The 23,983-nt window shown below is 41.1% G+C and overlaps 1 protein-coding gene across 3 annotated transcripts in view; it reads right to left on the reverse strand.

Annotated features, from left to right (window-relative positions):
• The window catches only part of arhgef4 (Rho guanine nucleotide exchange factor (GEF) 4), a 91,354-nt gene that overhangs the window by 11,694 nt on the left and 55,677 nt on the right, over positions 1-23,983 (reverse strand). For 2 of the 3 annotated variants that reach the window (XM_063484519.1, XM_063484520.1), the window contains 6 exons: positions 12,531-12,710; positions 12,132-12,332; positions 6,115-6,294; positions 5,604-5,836; positions 256-385; positions 8-139 (listed from right to left, as the gene is read on the reverse strand). In XM_063484519.1, coding sequence (XP_063340589.1) covers positions 8-139; positions 256-385; positions 5,604-5,836; positions 6,115-6,294; positions 12,132-12,332; positions 12,531-12,710 — 1,056 coding nt within the window. Of the gene's footprint in view, positions 1-7; positions 140-255; positions 386-5,603; positions 5,837-6,114; positions 6,295-12,131; positions 12,333-12,530; positions 12,711-20,478; positions 21,509-23,983 lie in introns of those variants that run through there. The other variant, XM_063484522.1, reaches the window with a different exon arrangement.

The raw sequence follows: 23,983 nt of genomic DNA on the forward strand, positions 1-23,983 counted from the left end.
AGGGCACCTTTTTACAGTACACCATCTGATGGTCAAAAAGGAAAAACATTCTCTGTTGACTCTTAGCCTGAGGCAGGGATAGTTTGGTCAGCTCTCCCGAAAAGATGAGCTCAGAGCTTCTGCTGAGGACATCTTCACCCTGTAAGGTTTAAAGCACACATGCAGCTATTAGGTGCTTCTCAGACATGCTGCAGTTAATAGTAAGTGGTCAGAAGTGTTGGAGAAATGTTAGAAAAAAGATGCTTCATTACACACCTCAAAATCCTCAATGGAGCTCTGCCACTGAGCGATCTTGTCGATGTTCTCAAGACGCCGTTTTCTCTCATTTATAAGCCTGGCAACATTCTTCATGGCATTCAAAGCTGCCTCCACATCTTTGTAGTCCCTAAAGTTTAGAGAGTGACATGCATTTGAATTATAAAGTAAGTATTTGTGGTGATTCCATAACACTTTCTTTATATTTTCTGTGAATCACAACTGATGCATCTGCCATGCTGCAGAACTCCATTATTAAACAAGTGTTAAAGCAATCACTGAGTTGTTGAACAGGGCGTCGTGTTACAGTTACAGTATAGTGTGGTTTCGGACAACCTGTCAGAAAATGGGGCTTTATGTTGAAAATAAACAAAACTCCACAAACTAAAATGCCGTGTCTGTTAGTCTTTTCAGACAGAAAACCAACTAATTTATCAGAGGTCACCTTAGAGTGAAGGATAAAGATGACATTTTATCAGTAACTGTAAACCTTCTGTGCCTCACTTCACAAAATATCTTTAACAAATGCACCATTTTATTTCCCTTCAATTGAATTTAATTTATAAAGTGCCAATTCACAACAAAAGTCACCTCAAGGCCTTTTATACTGTAGGGTGATAAAGACCCTACAATGTTAGAAAGAAAATCCCAACAATCAAATGAGCCCCCATGAGCAAGCATTTTTCAACAGTGGGAAGGAGAAACTCCCTTTGAATGGGAAAAATCTCAGGTGGAACCAGGCTGAGGGGAGGGACAGCCATCTGCCGTGACCAGCTTAGGAGTGAGGGGATAGAGAAGTGAGCAGAGAGACACAGAGTCATAGTTACTAATGATTGACTGAATCATCCATTCATGAATGAATGAATCAGCTGTGTATAAAGCCACAGAGAGTGAAAAGAAGTGAATGAAGAAGAAATGCTCAGTGAATCATGGGAACCCCCCAGCAGCCTAAACCTATTTCAGCATATCTAAGGGATGATTCAGTGTCGCGTGATCCAGCCCTACCTATACGCTTTATAAAAAGGAAAGTTTTAGGCCTAATCTAAAAGTACAAATAGTGTCTTTCTCCTAAACCCAGACTGTGAGCTACTGATATCCCATTCCCCCCAACTCTCAATTATGATAGTATGGTATTATGAGGTCTTTAAGATAAGATGATTATTCAACATTTTGTATGTAAGGAGAAGGTTGTTAAATTGGGGGATTTACAGAGCCCATGGGGAGAATGTGGGAGAAATATGGTTTATCTTCTTAGTCCCTCCAGCCTTCTGTATCAGCTGAAGGCTTTTCAGGGAGATAATAATGGATTTTCAGTAGTTAACACTAGAAGTAATAAATGCATGAACTGGCTTTGAGACAGAATGTTCTAGTGATATTGCACAAATGCATAAAAGTAGTTGTGTGTACAGTCAAGGACCTGATTAAAAAATGACACAGATTCCTCAAAGGGCTGCTAGAGGCCAAGGTAAGTCCAGTATCTGGTTAGACATAATGTTTTTAAGATTCCTGCGGCCAAATTAAAAACAAAATCTCAGTTTAGAGGTAAATTAATCATATTTAAAGTTGGGCTATCACTTAATGATCAGACTTAGAGCAGTCTTGTAGGAATGGGTTCTAAAAGACATGTTTACATGTTAGAGAAAGTCAATATAAGCGGCTATTAAAGCTGTTGTATTTACTGGTACATCCGTGGAAAGGGTGTGAAATTTACTCTAATTGTTAGAAAAATAATAATCATTACTAGTCTTTACTATTAAAAAGAGAAGTCTAAAGGAAGACTTCATTCAGCAGAGCTCTGACTCTTTGTCAGCCTGGAAAAAGTGTTAAAAAGAAACCTGCTATTCCCCTATCATTGAGTAAGATGTCCCAGCTCTACAGAAGACTTTTCCTTCAGAGTGTTGGATTGTGTGTGATGAGGACACAGAGGCAGGCGGAGGTTTTAACAGAAGCGAGCCCTTTATTGAACCGATGGAACAGGTACAAAACAAAGGCAAAAGTCCAAGTGTAAATGGGAACTATTGAAAAACTAAACTTGGAATGACACTACAGAAACCAGAACATAACAGGACACTCTGATAAGGGACAAAGGGGAACTGACACCAAATAAACACAGGAGGGTGGTCAGGGGAAGTGGAGACACATGGGAACACAGCTGAAGCAAACAGACGAGATAGGGGAAGCAAAACTGAACATAACATGCACGAGACAAGGGGCTGACAAAATAAAACAGGAAAAACAACACAGAGAGAGCGAGGGACACAGAGAGACTAAGACAACCTCGACACAAAAGAGAACTGAGAATGAACAAGGACTAAGAACTAGAAATATAGACAATAACCCAGGAAGCACAGGGGGAACATCAAAGGCACGAAAAAATCCAGATAAATCCAGAACACTTTTCTCAATATTACAATATTGATTCAAAAGTCCAACAAACACAAAACATATGATGAAACAGACCCAGGGATCCTAAACTATAGTATTGCTATGTAAAGCAAAAAACAGATATTCCAGGTCAAATTAAGGTCTTCCAAAGGCACAATATCCTCTCCAGCTTATGAGTTATGTGTTTAAGTTAAGTTAAGTGTTTAAGTGTGTGAATGTGTGCGTGAATGGGTGGATGACTGAACGTGTAAAGCGCTTTGGGGTCCTTAGGGACTGGAAAAGCGCTATACAAATACAGGCCATTTACCATTTAAATGCAGTGTCATTTCAACATATAAATGGATGGACTTACAACAATATTTGACTGGGCACTAAACCTGACAAAAAAGTCAGAGAAATCAGATAAACACACTGAAGATGATGGATAACGACTAAAACTGTTTTTTGTCTTGTCCAGTTAGAGTGGACAAGGATAAATAGAGTTTTAATTAATCTTCAACAGTCATATCTTAATGGACTTCATTATTTCTTGGATGGACAGATGGACAGATGGATGGATGGATGGATGGATGGATGGACAGATGGTTGTTTGCCGATTTTGGTTTGGATTTTGCTGGTATGGGAGCAGACACAGTCTCTATGGGGATGGAGTTTTGGGGGTTTACTGGAGGGCGTTGCTATAGGTCATCAGAACAGCCTGGCGCTAAACTGCAGAGCCTTGGATTGGTTCTGCTGCAGCCCATTACCTGCATGTCATTCCCACACACTCTTTCTTCCCTTGCTTTACTCTTCACTCATTGCACTGTGCAAAGAATGAACAGTAAAGGCAAAAATAAATCAATCAATTTAAATAAATGCTGATAAAATACAGTGACCACACTGTACATTTAAGGTGATGCACTTGCATTTATATTGTGCTCTTCTAGTCATACTGATGCTGCAGTGCTTTAGACTTTCTTTTGGGCACTCCTCCCTCTAGGGCAGGGGTGGGCAACTCCAGGCCTCGAGGGCCGGTGTCCTGCAGGTTTTAGATCTCACCCTGGGTCAACACACCTGAATCAGATGATTAGTTCATTACCAGGCCTCTGGAGAACTTCAGGACATGTTGAGGAGGTCATTTAGCCATTTAAATCAGCTGTGTTGGATCAAGGACACGTCTAAATCCTGCAGGACACCGGCCCTCGAGGCCTGGAGTTGCCCACCCCTGCTCTAGGAGCTGCCACAGTAGTTTGTTCACTTCCATCTCAGTTCATACATCCTCACCTGTCACACTAATCCTCTGCATGTCTTCCTTCACTACATCAATGAACCTTTCTTCCTCCTGCCTGACAATTCCATCTTGGAGATTCGCTGTCATGGACCCTGGGGTGTTGGTGCTCTGTATTTGGGATTCTAGTGATACGTATGGCTTTTGTATTTCCGGCGGAGGTGTGGTCCCTGGCTCAGCTGCAGGGCAGGGGTGGTGCAGTGAGCTCAAGGGGCAGTGCTGGGGAGGCTGGTGGGACAGGTGAGTGGAGTTTAGTTAATGAGCTCTCTCTCTTCCTTCGTGATAAAGTGAAGCCGGAGCTGAGAGTGGAGAGGAGTGTCGTAGTGCAGCTGAAAGCTGCACGCATGGGTGCTGAACCGAACGACAAGAAACTGTCAGTAGTGTGTCACGTAAATAAAGAGAAAATAAACACGGTCAGGGTTTTGGTCCTTGTCACAGTATTCTTTTCTTTGTAGCTCTTATTCTTAGTTTTAGATTCTCCTTGTGTTATAGTTGAGATTTAAGTTCTTTAGTTTTGGTTTAGTGACCATTCCTGCTTTCAAATTTGTTTGTTAGACGTGGTCGTCTGTTGTTCGTACTTCGTGTTTTACTTTGTTAGTCATAGTCATCTCTTCTGTTTGGTGTTTAATTTTCCTTCCCCCATGATTCGTGATTATTCTGATTTAGTTGAGCTGTGTTTCCCAGGTGTTTCCTCACTGCCCATCACCCTACTGTGTATTTCTCATTCCTGTATTCCCCTTATTCTTTGTCAGTGCCTCAGTTTCTCTCACCCTAGCTTGTTCCTGAATGCTTCTTCTCAGTTTCCTGTGCCTTAAGTTGCTAGCTTACTTTTTTAACTTTCACATTTTCCTCATTAGATTTGTGTTATGTTTTATGGACATTTTTTTTAGGCTTACAAAACAGGTTGTATTCTGTTTATTGGGCAATTTTGTGTATCTGCCATCTATGGACAATTTAGAATGACCATTAACCTAACATGCATGAAATTGGACTAGAAAGAAACTGGAACATCTGCAGGAAACCCATGCAGGTAGACATGCAATTCTCCACACAGAATCCACCTCATACTAATATATTATTTTTGTTTTCCTTTTATGGAAGTTTCCGTGACCCCTTGTCTCTATATGTTCCTCCCTGAGCCTGGTTCAGCCAGACGTCTGAATATTTAAGAGGTCTTCCTGTTAAAAGGGAGTTCTTCCTTCTCGCTGGAGGCAATCATTGTTTGAAATTCAGTTTAAGGCAGAGGCTCTTTTTTTTTTCCTCAGTCTGTGTATGTCTGAATATCCCACTAAGATTTAATGCTGCATCACTCTTAAGAATGAAGATGAAACCCAAAGAGTGTGTAAAATTAAAACTTCAGATAACTGCATCTGACCACGTGATGCACTGGTTAAGTCTTTAGGAAATCTTAAATTCTGAAATAGCTCCCTACTTGTGATTCTGTTATTCTGTTATACTCACATGTGCACACGGCCAACTGTTGAAATCAAGAAAAAGTCATCATTAAGCTATTTTAGCGCTTTCATTTGGAGGAAAAGCTTTGTTGGTGGCCTGACACAGAAAAGCATGTGACTGTCTGCATGGATTTTTGGATTTGTCTACTGATGAAATGTATGTCATAGAGAGGAGCCAACTGGACCCTCGCTAGCTCGGGAGCACTTAAATTCTGACAGTTTGTCAAAGAGCTTACAGTCACCTGTGCTGAGGGTTGGTATATTTGAGCAGTTCTGCCAGCTGCAGCGGGTACTTGCAGATCTTCTGAACTGGAGTCAGCAAAAAACCATCCAAAGATATGTCAATCATCTTCTGAAGCAGTCGGCAAGCCTCAAAGAAGAATACATACTTGTTGACCTTCATCAACTTGGAGAGTTGGATGCAGGCATTGGGGTGGTTGTTGCAATACTCTGAATAGATCTGGAAATCTGTTTGCTGAACACAGACAACAACAAATCGGGCTAGAGGTGAGAGAATGGTGTGGGAAGAGTGTTTAATATGTGACTGAAAACACCTCTCAGACCTTTCATGAAATATCATAAAGCATTTTCAATTAATCAGGCAAAATAATGTAGGTGTAATATAAGCACTATGAAATGGACAACTGAGAAGGACTTTTAAAGCAGAAGTGTGTGTGTGGGTTAACTGGTTTTCTAAAGGTTTTAAGAAAACCAGTTGAAGATTTTTTGTTGTTGTTTTTTGATTCAGCTTACATGTTCAAGGAAGCAGCAACCAATCTCACTCAGATGTGGCTGCTCCTTGTTGAACTTCTGCTCGAGACCTTTGAGGAACTTCCTTTGGAATCGGTAGATCTCTTCGATATTCCCAAAGATGGTACGAAGCTGCTCTTCAGTGAACATGTCTGTCCTTTTGCGGCACTGTTTGATGTAACCCTGAGGGACAGAGACAGGAGGAAAACCTGCTGATTTTAGATGTCAAACATACACAGAGCACAGTGTGTTCACAGACTAACTGTTCTCTCTCATTTTTCCACTTGTTTTGAATTTGGTCATTTGTACATTTCAGACTATCTCAGAGTTCAGGCCCAGATTTCCTGATGCTGGAGGACAGATTTCCAAAGTTCTTTTTCCTACATGCAGGTCAGGTTTGGGGGCCAAATAAAGGGACTTAGAATCACTGGCAGGATCTTGCTGGGGGGCCTTGGGCACTGGTGGAGAACGTCCAATGTGTTTTTTTGCTCAGCATGCTGCTGTCCACTGCAGCTTGGTCTTTGCTGTTGGTTGCAGCCACTTGGGGCCTCTGGGCTTATGTTGGTTCTCATTATGCACATGCTCACCACCCCCCCCAATCAAAATGGGTCAGAGTATTATCATTTCAGTAGTGATAAGAATGAAGTTTATGAAGTTTAGGAGTATACTTTTAGATGTAAAATGTTCTTTGTGTAAGTGCAGATGGGTGTGAGAACTGGAAAAGCGGTTTTTAAAACTTGTTATAAAAGTGTATATGCAAAAACTGATGCTGGTGTCATCACATTTTGAAAATTTCTTCAATACAATTTAATATTGTCCTGGAGATCAAATAAGGTCAAACTTTCCTAAAATGTCTTTTTGTATTTAAAAATAAATTCTATTACCTTTGTTTTTATTGGCAAGATTTAGGCAATGAAACTGGTATATGGCAATTATAAATAATTCCATTTTAAGCAATAAATTGCCCAAAAAAAATTATAATGTCAATTAATTTAACACTCCATTTTCAAAAAAAAGAATTAAATATATATATATATATACAAGGGCATAGATTTGGTTTTGGCATTGATGGGGACCGATGATTCAACCACCGAACCCTGCCCTGTTTCTTTTTTTTTTCCTTTTTGTCTTTGCTTCTTGATAAAAAAGGAGAAATATACTTGCCTACATATGCTATCAGGGCTCGCAAAATTTCAAAATCCCTGGTAGCCCTTCGGGCAGGGACTCTTCAGTTTTTGGTAGCCCAAAATAAATTTAAGTAGCCCGAATAAAAAAGGGGGCAATTTTTTTTATGTTTTGTTTCCTGTTTTGTTTCCGTTACAATATTAATGTATAATATTGTAACGGAAACAAAACATTAATCAAAAAATTGTTGAAACACAAATTACAATATTGTATAAAAATTACAATCATCAACTCAAATACTTGGTTGTAATTGAACAGAAATTTCTATGAACTTGTAAGAACTGTAGAACATGAATCAGTCTGTGTCAGATCCTCAATTTGAAATTTCCACTGAAATCACAGGTAAGAGGCAAGTGGAACCAAGATCTAGGCCATTTGCTTTTTGAAGTTTGCAAAGACTGCTAAATTTTGCCAGTGGTAGTTCACTCTTTGCAACATAGTAGGCTGTTCTAAACAGATTTTTCAGGTTGATTTTTAGTATGTTATTTGCAGACTGAGCAATAATCCATTTCTTGCACTTGTCGACTCAGAAATCGAGGGAAACCAACAACACACCCGGCAGAACATTATGTTATTTACACGGGTGCACATAAGTGGTCCGCATGTGCGCATTCGCTGTCAAAATAAAAGACGCGCACCAGATAAGAAGTTGCAACGCGTTTGCGTCCATATAAAAGGCACTGTTTTTGTCCGCTAGAGTGGGATTTTCATGGCACATTCTGCACCAAATCTCTGTGCATTCATCATTTGTTTAAAGCCAGCTCACCTCCTGCAACCACTTTTCCTAGAATACGCGCTTCTTTTGTGGTTCGGACTCCATCTGACATTTCTTTGGAGGTGGAGGAACACCAAAGTAATTGCTTAAAGGAGATTCTTCGACATCTTTAAGAGTTCTAAACAAATGTCTGTCCTCCTCCAGAAAATCTTATGGACGCAAACACGCGTTGCAACTTCTTATCTTGTGCGCGTATTTTATTTTGACAGCGAATGCGCACCTGCGGACCTCTTATGTGCACCCCTGGTTATTTAGCTTGTCATATTGCAGCCACAGAAATTCTTTTTTGTCCATGAAACCATAAAGCTGCACTTTCTTTTTGCCTTATAGTCTGATTTGTCATAACTTTTCCGTTTTGTGGTAAGCTTTTCTTTGGCTGTCACTTCTTCACCCTGACCGGTCTTATTTGGCTCAACAGAACTAAAATATATATCCTGCTGCCTTTACACACGCACTCACATAACGCTCAGCGATTCTCTGCGCGATCAACCTCTCACATGTTTAAGCTTGCTGCAGGAGATTTCACTTGTCATGTTTGCATAGTAAACTAACGATTGATAAGACGATGTCAGAGGAATTGGTGCGCAACTTATCGTCACTCACCAATCAGTACTGTCGCTCTCTATACACAGTTCGCGCGATTGCAAAGTGAAAGCAAAAAACAAGCGCAAATTCAAATGCGATTTCAATATGTCACATATAGGGCTGCTCGATTATGGCAAAAATGATAATCACGATTATTTTCACTGAAACTGAGATCTCGATTATTTGATGATATTTATTTAACAATAACAATGTATTGAATAATGGCTTTAAAGATTGTCAAAAATAGTGTAAAATAGTGTGCAAATACTGATAACAGTGCAAATGTTTGCAATATAAAAAATAAAATGTAAACATCTATGTTTAGTGAACTTTGCCATGTCGCTCTGTGGTGCAGCTACGACACCAAAGTTTACACACTATGTCTACTTGATCCACGTCTGACTCCGCGAACCCATAATGTTTCCACACCACTGAAGGGTTTTTTACCTCTCTTTTCAACCAACGGCAGTCACTCTCCTCTCCAAATAACTTCTGCTTAGCTTTCCGAGCTTCCCTCTGTTAGCTCCTCTTAATTGTTGTGACGAGTGTTCGAAACGCAGAGAGGTGCGCTCGATTTGCCACACGGAGCAGCGCGAGTGTAAAGCACGAGGGAGGTGCTAATAATCGGCTCAGTCATTTGTAATGATCGTTGAAAGCCCAGATCGTAATTTAGATTAAAATTCGATTAATTGAGCAGCCCTAGTCACATATTGACAGTGGCTCACCGATGCCAATGACATATTTACCCAGCTACATTTCCGAAAGAATGCAAAAGCATTGACATATATTTTTCCTTCCTATGATAGCCCGACGGGCAGGGCAGGGATAGATTCTGGTAGCCCGACTGGAAAAATCGCTAGCCCCGGGACGTCGGGCTAGCGATTTTGCGAGCCCTGGCTATTCTACATGCTTTTAAACCATTTAAAATTACAATTCATAGTTTTATATGTGAATTATATAATGTTAAATTACTATTAAACAAATGACTGACTAAGTATTTTAGACTTTAGTTTACTTCAGCCAACATCTCTTATACATTAGCACTAAGGGAACACTGAATGACCTGGTGGTTTTTCATAAAACTACTCATCTAAGATTAACACAAAGTAAAAGATCTCTCAGCAAAATGATGCAACATTTTAGGCACTGTTGCCCCGATCAAATCAGTGAGCTGGGATTTTTTATTCTAAACATGAACTACTGTTACAGCAACAGACATGGACTACTGGTGTCCCACACAACAACTCAATGTCCTCTATGTGAAAGAGTCAAAAACATGCCTGCTCCTCTTGTTAATCTATAGCACCAAAACATCAGTCAGTCACCTGTGACCTCGCCTCTTCACCTGTCTGAGCTACAACATGGCAGAGCTGCCTCTGTCACCTGATAAATAATAGTGAGACATTCCAAATACATGCAGTCACACATGTGCTTCAAATACAGTAATGATCCACCAACTCATCATCCAATTTCACCTGTGATCTTGTGTCACCATTGCTCTCTGAGCTTTGTGTTGGTTCTTCTGTCACCTGACAAATAGGACATACATGACAATAAGAATAAAATGTGGAGCTGCTTCAGTGTTTCTGTCAATTTGTGCAGATCTTGACTCATCAGTAATGTTTGTAGGCTGAGTGCATTTTTAAAACAATTTGTGCAAACTGCACTACAAGGTGGAATATTTGGAAATCATGACTACCTCATGATATTTTGTCTCAAACATTAACCCTATGAATATGTCAGTGCGATTAGGATGAAATTATTGTGTCACCAACATTTTAACGTTAGACATATAATTTTAACGGCCTCTGTAAACTAATATCCTGGCTTACTCGAGGCTGCCGTTTTCTCTGACAGTTTCAATCAAAATTAGAAATGCTACTCTGAGACTGAGAGAACTAACAGTGCTGCCTGTTGTGCAGTTAGTTTCCAAAACACGTTATTCATGGTTGCATACAATTTTAGACTGATGTGGGCCAAAGCCGAGCATAGCCTGTAACGTTATTATGACGGACACATTTTATGAGTTAACTTGGCTTTAAGTGACTTACAGGTTTCTTTGAAAAATACTTTCTTATATCGAGGTTCTTCCTTTTTGCTGCCATCCTCCTCTCCTCCTCGCAGCGCAGGCTTGCCGCTGCTAAAACTAAACAGAGCTCCCTGAAAGGCACAGCCAATCACATTGGCCATATTTGTCACATGACGTAGGACTCCACTAGAGAACGTAATTTAACTCTTTCTGCACCGCTGGGTGAATGAGACGTTGACAGATCGTTTTTTCTTTCTATCGGGTTTGTTTTTCTTTACTGGAAGAGATCAAATTATTGGTGGGGACAATTCAATAATCGCTGGATATTGGTGGGGACGTGTCCCTTCCGTCCATGCCAAATCTACGCCCTTGTATATATATCATTAAAGGAAAGAGCCAGAAAACTCATAAATGTATACAAAGCCAAAGTAAATAGTGCCCAGGGAGTGAGTGCTTTGGTGGAAATTTGCATTCTTGGAGTATTAACCTTTGTTTCTCTTCCACAGGGTGTCTTTGGTCCTGTCTCCCTCTCCTCAAACCAAACTGGTAGCCAAAGATGGACGCCCCCTCCATGAGGGAGGTTTCTTCCTTTTAAAAGGGAGTTTTACCTTCCCACTGTTGCCAAGTGCTGGATCTTTGGGGCTTATTCTGTATTATTGTAGGGTCTCTGTTGCACATTGTAAAGGGTCTTGAGGCGAATCTAGTTGTGACTTGGTGATGTATAAATAAAACTGAACTGAACAGAATTCTTACATTAAAGTTCTGACCTGGAAGATGACATGTTTGTTGAAAATGTGACTCTGGCTTGTTGTACACTTTAATAAAGAAGCATTGTTTGTCTTTTTTTTTTTTTTTTTTTTTTTTACAAAATATTGTATGTTTTAAAGTCTTGCTCTTAAAAAAAAAGAGGGCAACAACAAAAGCTAAGAGAGGGTTGTAATTCATTCAGCAAGTCCCTGTGCTGGTCTGTACTCTGCAGTCCAAAGACATGATTTACTCGTAAATATCTAAATTTCATAGATATTAATGTGAATGTAAATGACAGTTTGTCAGCCCTGTGATCAATCCTCAGGCCTCTTATGCAGTAACAGTTGGGCTAAGCTCAGTGACACTCAGCATACACCCTAGACTTGAATCAGGTTGCAGGTTAAATACTGTGGGGAGTGTGCGGACTGCATGTGTGTGTTGACACTCAGAACAGGTGTAATATAGTTATTCACAATAAAGTTTGAGCTGGTCAAGCAAATAATGGGATGAGAAAAATGGCAAAATGAGATGGTCAATGAAACTACGGGAGAATTTAGACTGACATTTAGAGGGTTGGCAGGTATATTGGAGACATACAAGAGAGTTAAGCAGAAAAAGTTCCTCATCTAGGAATAGATTTCTAGATGAAGCTCGAGCAAATATGTCCCAAGTAAAACACCAATCGATTTCAATGCAAACCTCACAGATGTCTTTGAGGTGCTTGATGTAGTCTCTCTCTGTGCTCATAATCTCATTGATGACATTTGTTCTCATCTGCTCTTTGCAGGGTAAACCAGGTCCCAGCAACAGGCCCAGACTTGCCCGGTCCTCTTCTCCAGCCTGAGCCTCCTCTAGGTGGGCCAGATACTCGTCCATGGGTTCATCCTGGTTCACACGCAACTGGAGAATGCAGGCAGTGTTAAAAGTATGCAATGGACTCTAAGTGGCTCAAATAATAACCCTGTCTTTCAATGTCATCTTTTTCTTCACAGATGCCAAAGTTTAATAGCAGTTTGATGTCTTTTGATATATATCCTGTATATCCTTACCTGGATGATTGAACATGCACCAGAGTACAGTCAGAACAGAGTTTCTCACCCGTACAAAGCTGGCAGGGAACCAGCCCTCACTGTCCATGATGCGACCCCACCACCACTCCTTGTTAGTTGCATCCACTACTTCAATGACATCACCAGCCTTGAAACCCAACTCCTGGTCATCCATGGTAACATGGTCCCAGAGCCCCTCTGCATACACCACACTGCCATCACTGATGAGCTACAGAGAAACAACAACAGGAGGGACTGTAGTCACGTACAATCAACTTCTAATTGGGACTGCAGTAGAGTCATGGTATACAAGATTAATGTAAGAACTCTTTCAGCCCTCTAGCCAGGTACAGGTGTGGTCTAAAGCTTGCATACACTCTTCATGGGCATGAATATTGTGGTAATTTTGGGCATTGATTTCTTTTAACTGTTCCTTTTCTTAGGGTGAAATGATTGTACACATCTTTACTATATCCTGGGTCTGTTTACTCAGTGAGTTTAAGCTTTTTGGATTGTAGTTTTTCTTTTTTCTTTTTTTTTTTAAAAAAATCTCTTATTCTTGGTTTTCCTAGAGTTTGTATTTTTCCATGTACTTTTTCAGTTTCCTGTTTCTGGAATCGGATCTACTTTAGGCACTCATGTAATTAACACTCATCTCACAGCTTTCTGCATTTGAGTCTGCACGCTTCCACCACACTCTGCACAGCTGAATTTCATGTAATGACTTAAAAAAAAAACCAAGTTTTAATATATTTTTGAATTTTTTCTAATTCACACAGGGTCAAAAGTCTACATACAGCCCTACTAATATCTGGTAAAATATCTCTTAGTAAGGTGCACCTCAACCAGACGCTTTAGATATGCCTGAATGTTGTTGATGGCTAAGTCTGGCTGTATCTTTGTCCACTCTTCTTAGCATAAGTGCTAGAGTTCACTTAAATTCACTGGTTTCCTGGTATGGCCCTGGCTTTAAGCACAGTCTGCAAATTTTCAAAAGGATTAAAGTCAAGGCTTTGGAACGGCCAGAATTAATGAGCCATTTCTAAACAGCTGCAGATTCCAGGATTCAATTTCAGCTCAATTTTATTTATATAGCACCAAATACCATAACAGGATCAACAGCTCAAACTGTATGTAAGCACAAGTTAAACGGATATGTCACTGCTTAGCCAAGATCTCAAAGAAGACCAGAACTGTTAACCTGAGATGAGAACAATTTGGTAGCATGTTCAGGAACAACCCAGGAGCCACCAAGATTAAAGCCTGCCATTAACGACTGTGTGTGCTATCATTTTGTGTTTTGACAGCGTCCACAGAATGAAAAATCACTGAGAAGCTAAAATCAAAGTAAACTTAGAAGGAGATACATTATGGAAGAAGAAGAAACAGAGGAAGAGACGGTAAATGGACTAGTTCTTATATAGCGCTTTTCTACTCTCCTGGAGTACTCTATCCAACACGCCGCATTCACCCCATACACACCCATTCACACAAGCACTATTATCTATATGGTGAGGGCTTTCTAACTATCATTCATATGCATTCATACTCCGATGGATGCATCGGAGAGCAAGTCGGGGTTAGTATCTTGCCCAAGGATATTTGGCATGCAAACTGGGGGAGCCAGGGATCAAACCACCAACCTTCCGATCAGCAGCTGATCTGCTCTACCTCCTGAGCTACAGCCACCCCTCCCAGATGGGAGCAGTGTTACTGAGGAAAACTCTGAGGTGATCATCACGGTGCCTTGTATGCTCCACCAGGTTCATTGCGCCATCATGGCTTCAGGCTTACAAAGACCATGCATAATTTTGCTCAGCCTCACATTTCTGCAGACACAACATAAATCCTGATGTATCAGCTGAGCATCCCTCCTCTCTGCTCACTTGTCTTTTGATTTTGATTTTAATGACACAGCAGGATCTCATCTGAATGTTAATAAAATATAAACATTATAATGGATAAAAATACATCTCTTAATGTGCTGATGGAAAATGATGACAGAAGATGACTGACAATAGCCAGTCAATGTGATTTTTAAGTCGTTTCAACACTGGCCCATTAAACATCAGAACTGTAATAAACCGATTCTGCTTGTGACCTAACACATCTGCTAACACAGATGTATGTGTGTGCATAGACACATACACACACAGACACACACAAAATCGTACCCACACTTCTGCTCTGACAGTAATGTGCCTGTATGGAGCAGTTACAAAGTTCCATTGCCACTGGAAAAACATCAAACCAGGGGTGTCAAACATAAGGCCCGGGGCACAGAATTGGCCTGGCAAATACCCAAATCCGGCACATTGGATGACACTGGAAAATACAAAGGAGGACATGAATTTTGAGCTTTTAATCGAATTTTCACAAGCATTACAGCTTAACTTACAGATAAAGACCTTACCAATAGCAATTTATCCTAGATGAAAGTAATTAAATTGATTTAGATATATATTTCTGTAGTTTTACACATTTTTACAGAACAACAAGTAAGCCTGCAGTGTGAGAGCGAAGTGCTCTAATGGGGTGATATGGTACTACAAGGTCATTAAGATATGATGGGGCCTGATTATTTAAGACCTTGTATGTGAGGAGCAGGATTTTGAATTCTGGATTTAACAGGAAGCCAATGAAGGGAAGCCAATACAGGAGAAATCTGCTCTCTCTTTCTAGTCCCTGTCAGGACTCTTGCTGCAGCATTTTGGATTAACTGAAGGCTTTTCAGGGAGTTTTTAGGACTTCCTGATAATAATGAATTACAGTAGTCCAGCCTGGAAGTAATGAAGGCATGAACTAGTTTTTCAGCGTCACTCTGAGACAGGATATTTCTAACTTTAGAGATGTTGCACAAATGGAAGAAAGCAGTCTTACATATTTGTTTAATATGTGCATTGAAGGACATGTCCTGGTCAAAAATGACTCCAAGGTTCCTCACAGTGTTACTGGAGGCCAAGGTAATGCCATCCAGAGTAAGAATCTGGTTAGATACCATATTTCTAAGATTTTCAGGGCCGAGTACAATAACCTCAGTTTGATCTGAATTAAGAAGCAGAAAGTTAGCGGCCATCCAGGTCTTTATGTCTTTAAGACATTCCTGCAGTTTAACTAATTGGTGTGTGTTACCTGGCTTCATGGACAGATAGAGCTGGGTGTCATCTGCATAGCAGTGAAAATTTATGCTATGTCTTCTAATGATGCTGCCTAAGGGAAGCATGTATAATGTAAACAGAATTGGTCCTAGCACTGAACCCTGTGGAACTCCATAATTAACCTCAGTGTGTGAAGAGGACTCTCCAGAGTGTGATTAAAGTGGTGGGTGGGTTCTTTTACATTTTGAGAGAGATTAATAACTAATAGCAGGTTAAATGCTGTGTTGAGGCTGTCATTTTTATCATCCCCACTTGGGGGACACTCCCATAGGGCTTAAAATCTGGGACTCTCCACCAGTTGCTCTTAAAACTGAAGAAGCTTCTCTGATGAGAGGTGAAACGTCTTCAAGAAACTTCAGACGCTTTTCTTTCCAAGCTCCTTAGACTACGATGACCTGAATGACTGAGAACCTTCACAGATACATCTACATGGTAGTTAAAATCACCCACAACAATTGAGTGAAGAAGAACCGCTCAGTGCATCATGGACCTAGACTTATTGTAGCATAACTAAAAGAGGAGTCAGGGTCATCTGATAGAGCCCTAACTATACGCTTTATAAAAATGGAAAGTTTTAAGTCTAAAAGTAGAGAGGGTGGAGGGTGGAGGAAACTTGTGTTTGGGCAAACTTGTGTTTGGGCTGTGTGTTTTTGCCCTGGGGTTTCTAGATCTAGGGACTGTCCAATGTTAAAATTTTAGGGAACACGAAAGTTATGGTGGGGAGTGGGTAGGCGGTTGCAGCTGCAGGTCACAATTACTGGCTCTGAAAAAGAATCTGAAGATGAGCTAGAGATTGTGGACAGGATGACAAGAAATCAGCTGACATCTGGAAAGCTGGAATGAAGAGGTGACAGGATACTACTGAATGAAGCATAGACTAAACTCACTAACAGGAAAACCTGATTACCACTGAGTGGGAGAAGACAATCTGGAAATGAATAAATACCACCCGCTCAATGAGGGGATGCTGATTAGGTATGAGGGGAAGAATCTAACTCCACAACTCCACTCCTTAGAAGGAAACAAAAGCTCCAACACATAACAAAAAACAACCTAAAAATACCCTGGCCATGATGGTACCCCCCCACCCCAACGGTTGCCACCAGGCGGCTACCTGGCTTGCCTGGATGAGCCCTTTGAAGGTCTATAAAAGGGAAGGATCCATAACGAAAGACTGGGGAATCCAGAATCTTTCCTCCAGGCCATAGCCCTCCCAGTCCACCAGAAACTGAAGACCCCCACCCCGCTGCCAGACGTCCAGAATCTTGTGAATGGATAAGAATTGGACAATTGTCCACCAACTGGGTGAGGTGAGGAGACTTGGTAGGAGTCACAGTACGCTGGAAGAAATGGTCTTAATCTGGGAGACATTGAACGAGGGATGTATTTTCATAGCTGCTGGAAGCTTTAAGCAGATTGCAGACAGGTTGATAAAGTGCACAATTTCAAACGGGCCGATAAATCCTGTCCTTCAACGACAACCAGACTTTTTGAGCGACTGCATAGGACAGAGCCGGGGTCCTATGCTGATCAGCCAAGCAGAGGTTTTGTTCGGCAGACCTCCGCAGTGCAGTTTGACGCCAAAATGCGACCGCAGTGGCGCATGTGGTGATGAATTGATGGGACTGCGAGAAGAAGAAGAAGAAAAGGCGGCCGATAACCTAAAGATGCCGCAAACGGTGATAGCCCATGGCAGAGGAGGTGAACATGTTGTGCACATACTCAACTCAACTAAGTAGCTAACAGTTGATGGAACAAAGGTGCGATTGGTCAGACCCATGCCAGAATTATGCCATCTAAGCTAAACTCACTTTACCTGGTCCATTATTTGTCAAATCAACATTCCCACTATGACACAAGATGGAGGCAGAATTGTTGTGGTTGCTGATGTTCATTGCTCGGGTGCAACCTGGCATGAGAGGGAGTCAGGTTTAACGTTTCAGGCCCTGGGGCAATATTTCTTTTTTTTGAAGAGATGATACATTTTTGGTGATCTGTCCAAATGAGGGAAGGCTGTTCTGTCCCCTCCAACCAATGCTACCATTCCTCTAATGCAACTGGGAAAAGTCAGTGGGAGAGAAATGTGCAATGGTTGATTCAAACAGCCAAATCAGCTAGCTCATCTATAGACCTAGTCTTTCCTCATTGGCAAGTTTGTCCTTTAGACGCCTTATCACTTTACCCCAATTCTTAAATACTGCCCACTCAACAAGGGGTTAATGATCAGAAGCCAAAGAATCCACAATTCCACCTCAAGGCAGACCCACTGGAAACAACAGCTCCACCACACAACTAAAAACAAACTGAAAAATACCCTGGCCATGACATTATCTTTACATTTAAGAGTTATATACCAGAGAGTCTAGTAGTTCTGATTTGTGGCTTTCTTTTTTAGAGTAGCCACAGGATCAAGAGCTGTACGCAGTGAAGATGTAAAACTACTAACAGGATAATCGGATTCTGTGGGAGTAGAGTTAAGGTAGCTGCTCTCCCATGTTGGAACATGGCATTGGAGAAGATAAGGTTGAGGAATGATATCCTTAAACTTCGTTACAGCAGTTTCAGAAGTGTGATGAGGTGTATTCCCCAGTACTCTGCAAATCATTGCTGTACATTTAAACGATCAGAAATGATCAGACAAAAGAGTGATTACACTTCAATGTTCAGTTTCTATGTCATTTGTCAGAAAAAAGATCTAGAGTTGATTAAAGTGGTGGGCGTGTTGTTTTACATTTTGAGATGAGCCAGTTGACTCTAATAATGCTTTACTCTATTATTAGAGTCAACTGGCTCATGGTGTGTTGAGTCTGTCATTTTCAGTATCAACATGGATGTTCAACTCACCCACAATAATGATTTTATTTGAGCTGAGTAATTAATGAGTTGAGCACTAAACTCTGAGTAAGGACAGGCTTACATTTTTCAGTTTTCCAGTTAGGGTTGACAAGGCTAAGCATCAAGCTTTCAAATCATTTAAAACTCTGTGTGGGTCTTTGGTTGATTAATAAGCTGGAGTGGAAGATTGCTGCCACTCTCCCTCCTCAGCCTGTGCTTCAAGGATTGACACATAGTAAGATTCGGGGGTGTTGATTCATTTAAACTAACATAGTCATCCTGCTGTAAACAGGTTTCTGTAACGCAGAGTAAATCAATTTGTTGATCAATAAATGATTTATGTACTAATAGGCACTAAGCCACATTTCACTGTTTTATTAGATTTTGCAGTAGTGGATCCTGTGCTGCTCTTTCTTTGTGATTTTGTTTTATGTTTAAATCATTGTTGCTGAGTTTGGGTGGTCTGGGAGTAGACACAGTCTCTAAGACGATGGGGTTCTGTTCAATTTTATTTATGCAGCGCCAAATCACAACAACAGTGTCCTCAGGATGCTTTATACTGTAAGATAAAGACCCTACAATAATACAAAGAAAACCCCATATAACCCCCTATGAGCAAGCACTTTGGCGACAGTGGGAAGGAAGAACTCCCTTTTAACAGGAAAGAACCTCCAGCAGAACCAGGCTCAGGGAGGGGTGAGACACATTGTAGGGTTTTGGATAAAAGAAGGAGAGAAGCTGCAGAGAGGCATTAAAGACTGCAAGTGTGCTGGTTTACTGGTGCTTGAGGAGAGCTATGATGGCTGTCCTGCTTTGGCCTCACATACTACAGGGCCGGGCCAGTTCTGGGTTTTCCAAGGGTGCCGAGCTGGGTCTGTTCACATCCCTGATTTAAACTGTTTAGCTGATATCTTTCCACTTGGTAAACAGAATGCTGGAAATATTAACTTGGATTTTATTTATTTACCAATAAATACACTTCTTTTGAACCTGACTCTATTCAACAATTTCTGTTCTAAAAAGTATAAGAAAAAAATTAAAACTTCAAATTAAAAGAAAACAATTAAGACATAAGCTACAACTATTAAATTATCTGAGAATGTTAACTGTGTATCATTTAACCAGTTTTGAAACACTTAGAATAGAACTCACTCAAAGTACTCACTGAAAATAAGAAGTAAAAAGAGCCACTTAAACCTTCTTATTTCATTTTGTATTACCTTGGTGATCTAATGTCCATCCACTTATTTTCATTTATGATGGTGGAAACCACTAGATTGATTTTGTTTTATAAGACCACGTTTTACTTTGATTCAGGAGTCTCCTCCAGGCTTTGAGTAACATTCTCATAGTAATGAATGTAGGGAATTAACTGTGTCTCTCTGTGATCATTTGTGAGCATGTTTGGGGTCTGGGGGTGCATTTTAATGTCACCATCTTGGCTCATGAAACCAGTGAAGGATAGGTCTGACCTGGAATTTGAGGACACTATGTTACTGTGGCAACCTGTCAATCATAAAGCAGCCACTGATAAATAAATACTTAAGAAGATGTTAAACTCCTTACCAAAACCATGAATTCAACAATGAACAGTGTGACACTTTTCTGATCAGTCTTACACAGTGATGCTCCCTGATGGCAGGAGGCCCTTCTGCATTGCCTTCAAGTCTGTGTCTGCAGAATCTACTTTATCAATTCAGCACAATAACAACATAAATGTTGCTCTATTGTTAACACAATATTAACAACGTTAACAACTTTTTTGCAAAAAATAAATTAATTCATTAAAAAAAATGGTAAAACAGAGAATAACACAAGTTTCCTCCCAGCAAAAAATCTCAAATCCATTGTTGGATTGTAGTGGAGACTGGAGTCACAGAGACTGTCTGCACTAAAGATCATTAGTGTAACCATGGTGTTTTCCTACAGCTAGTGGCCAGCAGGCTTTGTATATGTCTATTAAACACACATCATCCGTCCCCTTCGCCCTCCTGCTGATTGTACCTGTGTTCTGCTGCTGCCATGCTGGAAGCCCATCAGTCCAAACAACACAGCGCTCCTCTGTTCTTCTGTTTGTCACTTCACCTGGTCTCCTCCTCCATCTAGGAGTCTTAGTTTGTGTCTATGACAGAGAGTGTTGGTCTGTGTGCGCTCTACTGGAAGGCCAGTAGGAACATGAGAACTACATTGATGATTATCAGCAACATCATGATGAGGAACACCACCACCTTCTGGGTCTCTGGGGGGAGGTTGCAGCGCAGCATAGTGTTAAAGAATCCCATCCTCTGCCTGCTCCACCTCCCTGAACCACTGCCACGAGCCATCAGTTCCCTAGCTTCTTCCTCTTCCTCCTCAGCACCACCTCCCCTCCCCCGTCTTCTCTCCCTCAACACCAAGCCTCCACACCACACCGCGTCACCTCGTCCTCCTTCTCGACTATCGATGTCAGTATCCTCTCGGGCTGCTTTGTTCCTCCGCTCAGCTCCAGCGGTGTCCTCCTCTGTTTTTCCTGCCACTTTGCTAATTTGCCAGCGTTGCCCCGGCCTGCCTGTGGAGGCTGGGTGCCTACCTGTGTCAGCGTCTGCGTAAAGCTTTGGGAAGATATCTGTGTATTACGTGCTGAGTATGGACCCCCCCTCCTCCTCCTCTTTTACTCCCTTTCTTTTCTTTGAGGAAAAAGCACCTCCCCTCCTCCTCTCTCTGTCTTCTTTGTATCCACCACTTCTGTCTTTTTTCCTTTTGGCTCTTCTCTCTTTTAGTCAGGATATCAGGATGAAAGACAGCCAGTGGGTTGCTGCACCGCTCCGATACGTGATCATGGCTCGTCCTTTTTTCCGTCTGTCCGCTTGTTTTCCAGAGCGTTCTTGTCTATAGCCTACATAAACTCTTTTTTTCTACCTCTTAAACCAAATGGCCATTTGGAGCTGGCTTGTTGTATCTGTGCTCATCTTTTCTCTCCATTAAGAGCTCCTTCTAAAATGGTGCTCAGTGCTCTGCCTGGAGCTGTGCTACCTCAACCATCTAACTACTAGGATCAACCTTGTTTCCTTTATTCTCCCCTTCCTTCCCTTCCCTTTTATATTGTGCCCACCCTTGCATAAGCTGGCAGCCAATCAGGATGCAGAGTGTGTCAGCATATCCTAGATACCACAGTAGTTGAGGCAAGCACATTGTAACCCATTGGAGGGCAGCAAAGAGGGGGGCAGGGTATTTGGCAGAGAAGGACGGAGGAGGGGGTATAGTGAAGACTGATCTGGAGAGAACTGATGTGTGTGTGTGCACATGTACGGGGCATCGTATCTGTTACTGCAGGATTCAACATAATAGCAAAGCAACAACAGTTATAAAGGACCTGTATGAAACGTGATCAGAAGAATGTCATTAAGATAACAACATTTCTTTCACAATGATTCAGTGTTTGTAGTACTGGGCACCAGTGGCACCCCTACTGAAAACCAAGTCTTTTACTCTATAGTTGCTTTCACAAGGTGGGACCAGAGCTTCAACTCAATAATCCACATGTCCTCCACACATCTCTTCCTAATTTCAGTTTTTCACACTCTCCTCTACTAATCCCATCTATCAGGCATAAGAGCTGCAACCTATTATATTTATGTGACCTGTGGGAGGTAGCCATTTCAATAGGATGGAGCTGGAGGCATACAGTCAGTTCACAAGGGGTTAATGTTCATACAAAATAAGATTAAACATGTAACGGTAGCACCTAAAAACAATTAAAAGCTTTACTTTATTAAATACGTTTAAAACTATAAAATTGTATGATTGTACGTGGGAGACAGGATAAGCACTGCGGGGAACCTGTGAAAACTAATCAACGTTTGACACATGTTAAAAGAGATGGCAACTCATACTGAATACCAACTGGGCAAAACAATATAAAAAGGAAAATCTTCAGTGCCGTCTCCACTCAAGCTCACCACAGTGCATGCAAAAGCAGCCAGAAAAAAAAAATCAGTTTCCACGCAGCGCCTTCACTGTCTGCAACGATAGAAACAAGTAATCCACTCTAAAATACAATCAATTCCTGCATTGGTGCCTACTGATACAGTGAAATAAAACAAACAAACAGAACATCGACATCGCCGTCACAATAATCTTCAGCTCTTCTCTGTTGAGTTACACCAGTCTAAACACATTAAAATAAACACTGGTGCATCAGGACCTCGGCCCTGCAGCCAGAAATCCACCCAGGCAAAGCAGCAGCTTGGCACTCTGTAAATGAAAACAGGACATCACTTACACTGAACAGTTGACCGCAGCAGGAATATCCCTCCCACCTGGCCTCATATGTATTGTTCAGTTACCTGTTCACAAGTTTGAGTCACACCCTCATAAGTATCGGCAGGTGGTGGCGGAGTCCACTACACGTTTCTCCGCAGGAATAAAACAATGTTTTCCTCCTACAAAGGTACATATAACTTTAACCTTCCGCCAAATCACCAAAATGCAAGCAGACCATTTTTGGGTGACCTACCACTCCAACCGAAGGCTATGGGACCCACATCAAGCTGTCATAAACAGTTAAAAGTGGCAAATAGCACAGCTTGGACCAGGCACTCACACAGCTCCAGGTTCACTCACCTGTGCTTATAAAAGGGAAAAACCCAGCTCCGCCTTCCAGGGGCGGTTCCCAGTCTCAGGTCTCACCTGTCACATTTAGTATCATTAGCATCACTGAACTGTCAATCAACCTTACACATCCATTACTACTATGGATATTTTTTCATGTATTTTCATGGTCAGTAAGTCAACGTAACAAAAAATGAAATATTCCCAGACTGTCTTGATTGCTTCTAAAAACAGTTTGCAGATGCGAAGGATGCAGGATGGATTCTCCACATAATTCTTAATGATGGGATGTTTTTTTCTTGCTCTCAAATGCCTAACCCAATGCAGTGCTTTCATCTAGGTCCGGTTTCAGTAAGGAGAAAAAAACAGTCATGAGAGAACTGGGGTCAACATCAGCAGCATCGTGGTATTCATTCTCCATTCTTTTAGGCAATAATATTATGTAATGGAACAGAACAAGGCAGTGTCATGACAATTGGTTCCTGCAGCAATAATAAAGAGTAGGGATGGTTAGCCAGTTCGCTAGCCAGTTCGCTAGCTAACTACACAGCATACATGTGAAACTGAATTCTACATCATGTCCAAACATCAGTCATTCTGTGGTAGAGGGCGTGTCTAAGCACTGTTTAGGCTTTTGTTAGTTCACATACAACACTGAAAAATGAACAACAGACTGCTCAAAGCCGTGTATTTAATGGCCATGGGTGTCAGCAGTGGTTTGGGATCATTTATGCTGAGCAATTTAAAAAATACGGATGAAATGCCGAGTAGGTGCTGCACATTGTTTTAAAGACCAACTTGAAATTTGATATATGTGAAAAAGTGTTTGCCCACTTCCTGATTTCTTTGTTTAATGATCTGAAACACGTAAGTGTGATAAACATGCAGAAAACAAACTTTAATATTAGAGAAAGACAAT

Source organism: Pelmatolapia mariae, linkage group LG9 (assembly GCF_036321145.2).
Source record: "Pelmatolapia mariae isolate MD_Pm_ZW linkage group LG9, Pm_UMD_F_2, whole genome shotgun sequence".
In the NCBI taxonomy this organism is placed as follows: Eukaryota; Metazoa; Chordata; class Actinopteri; order Cichliformes; family Cichlidae; genus Pelmatolapia; species Pelmatolapia mariae.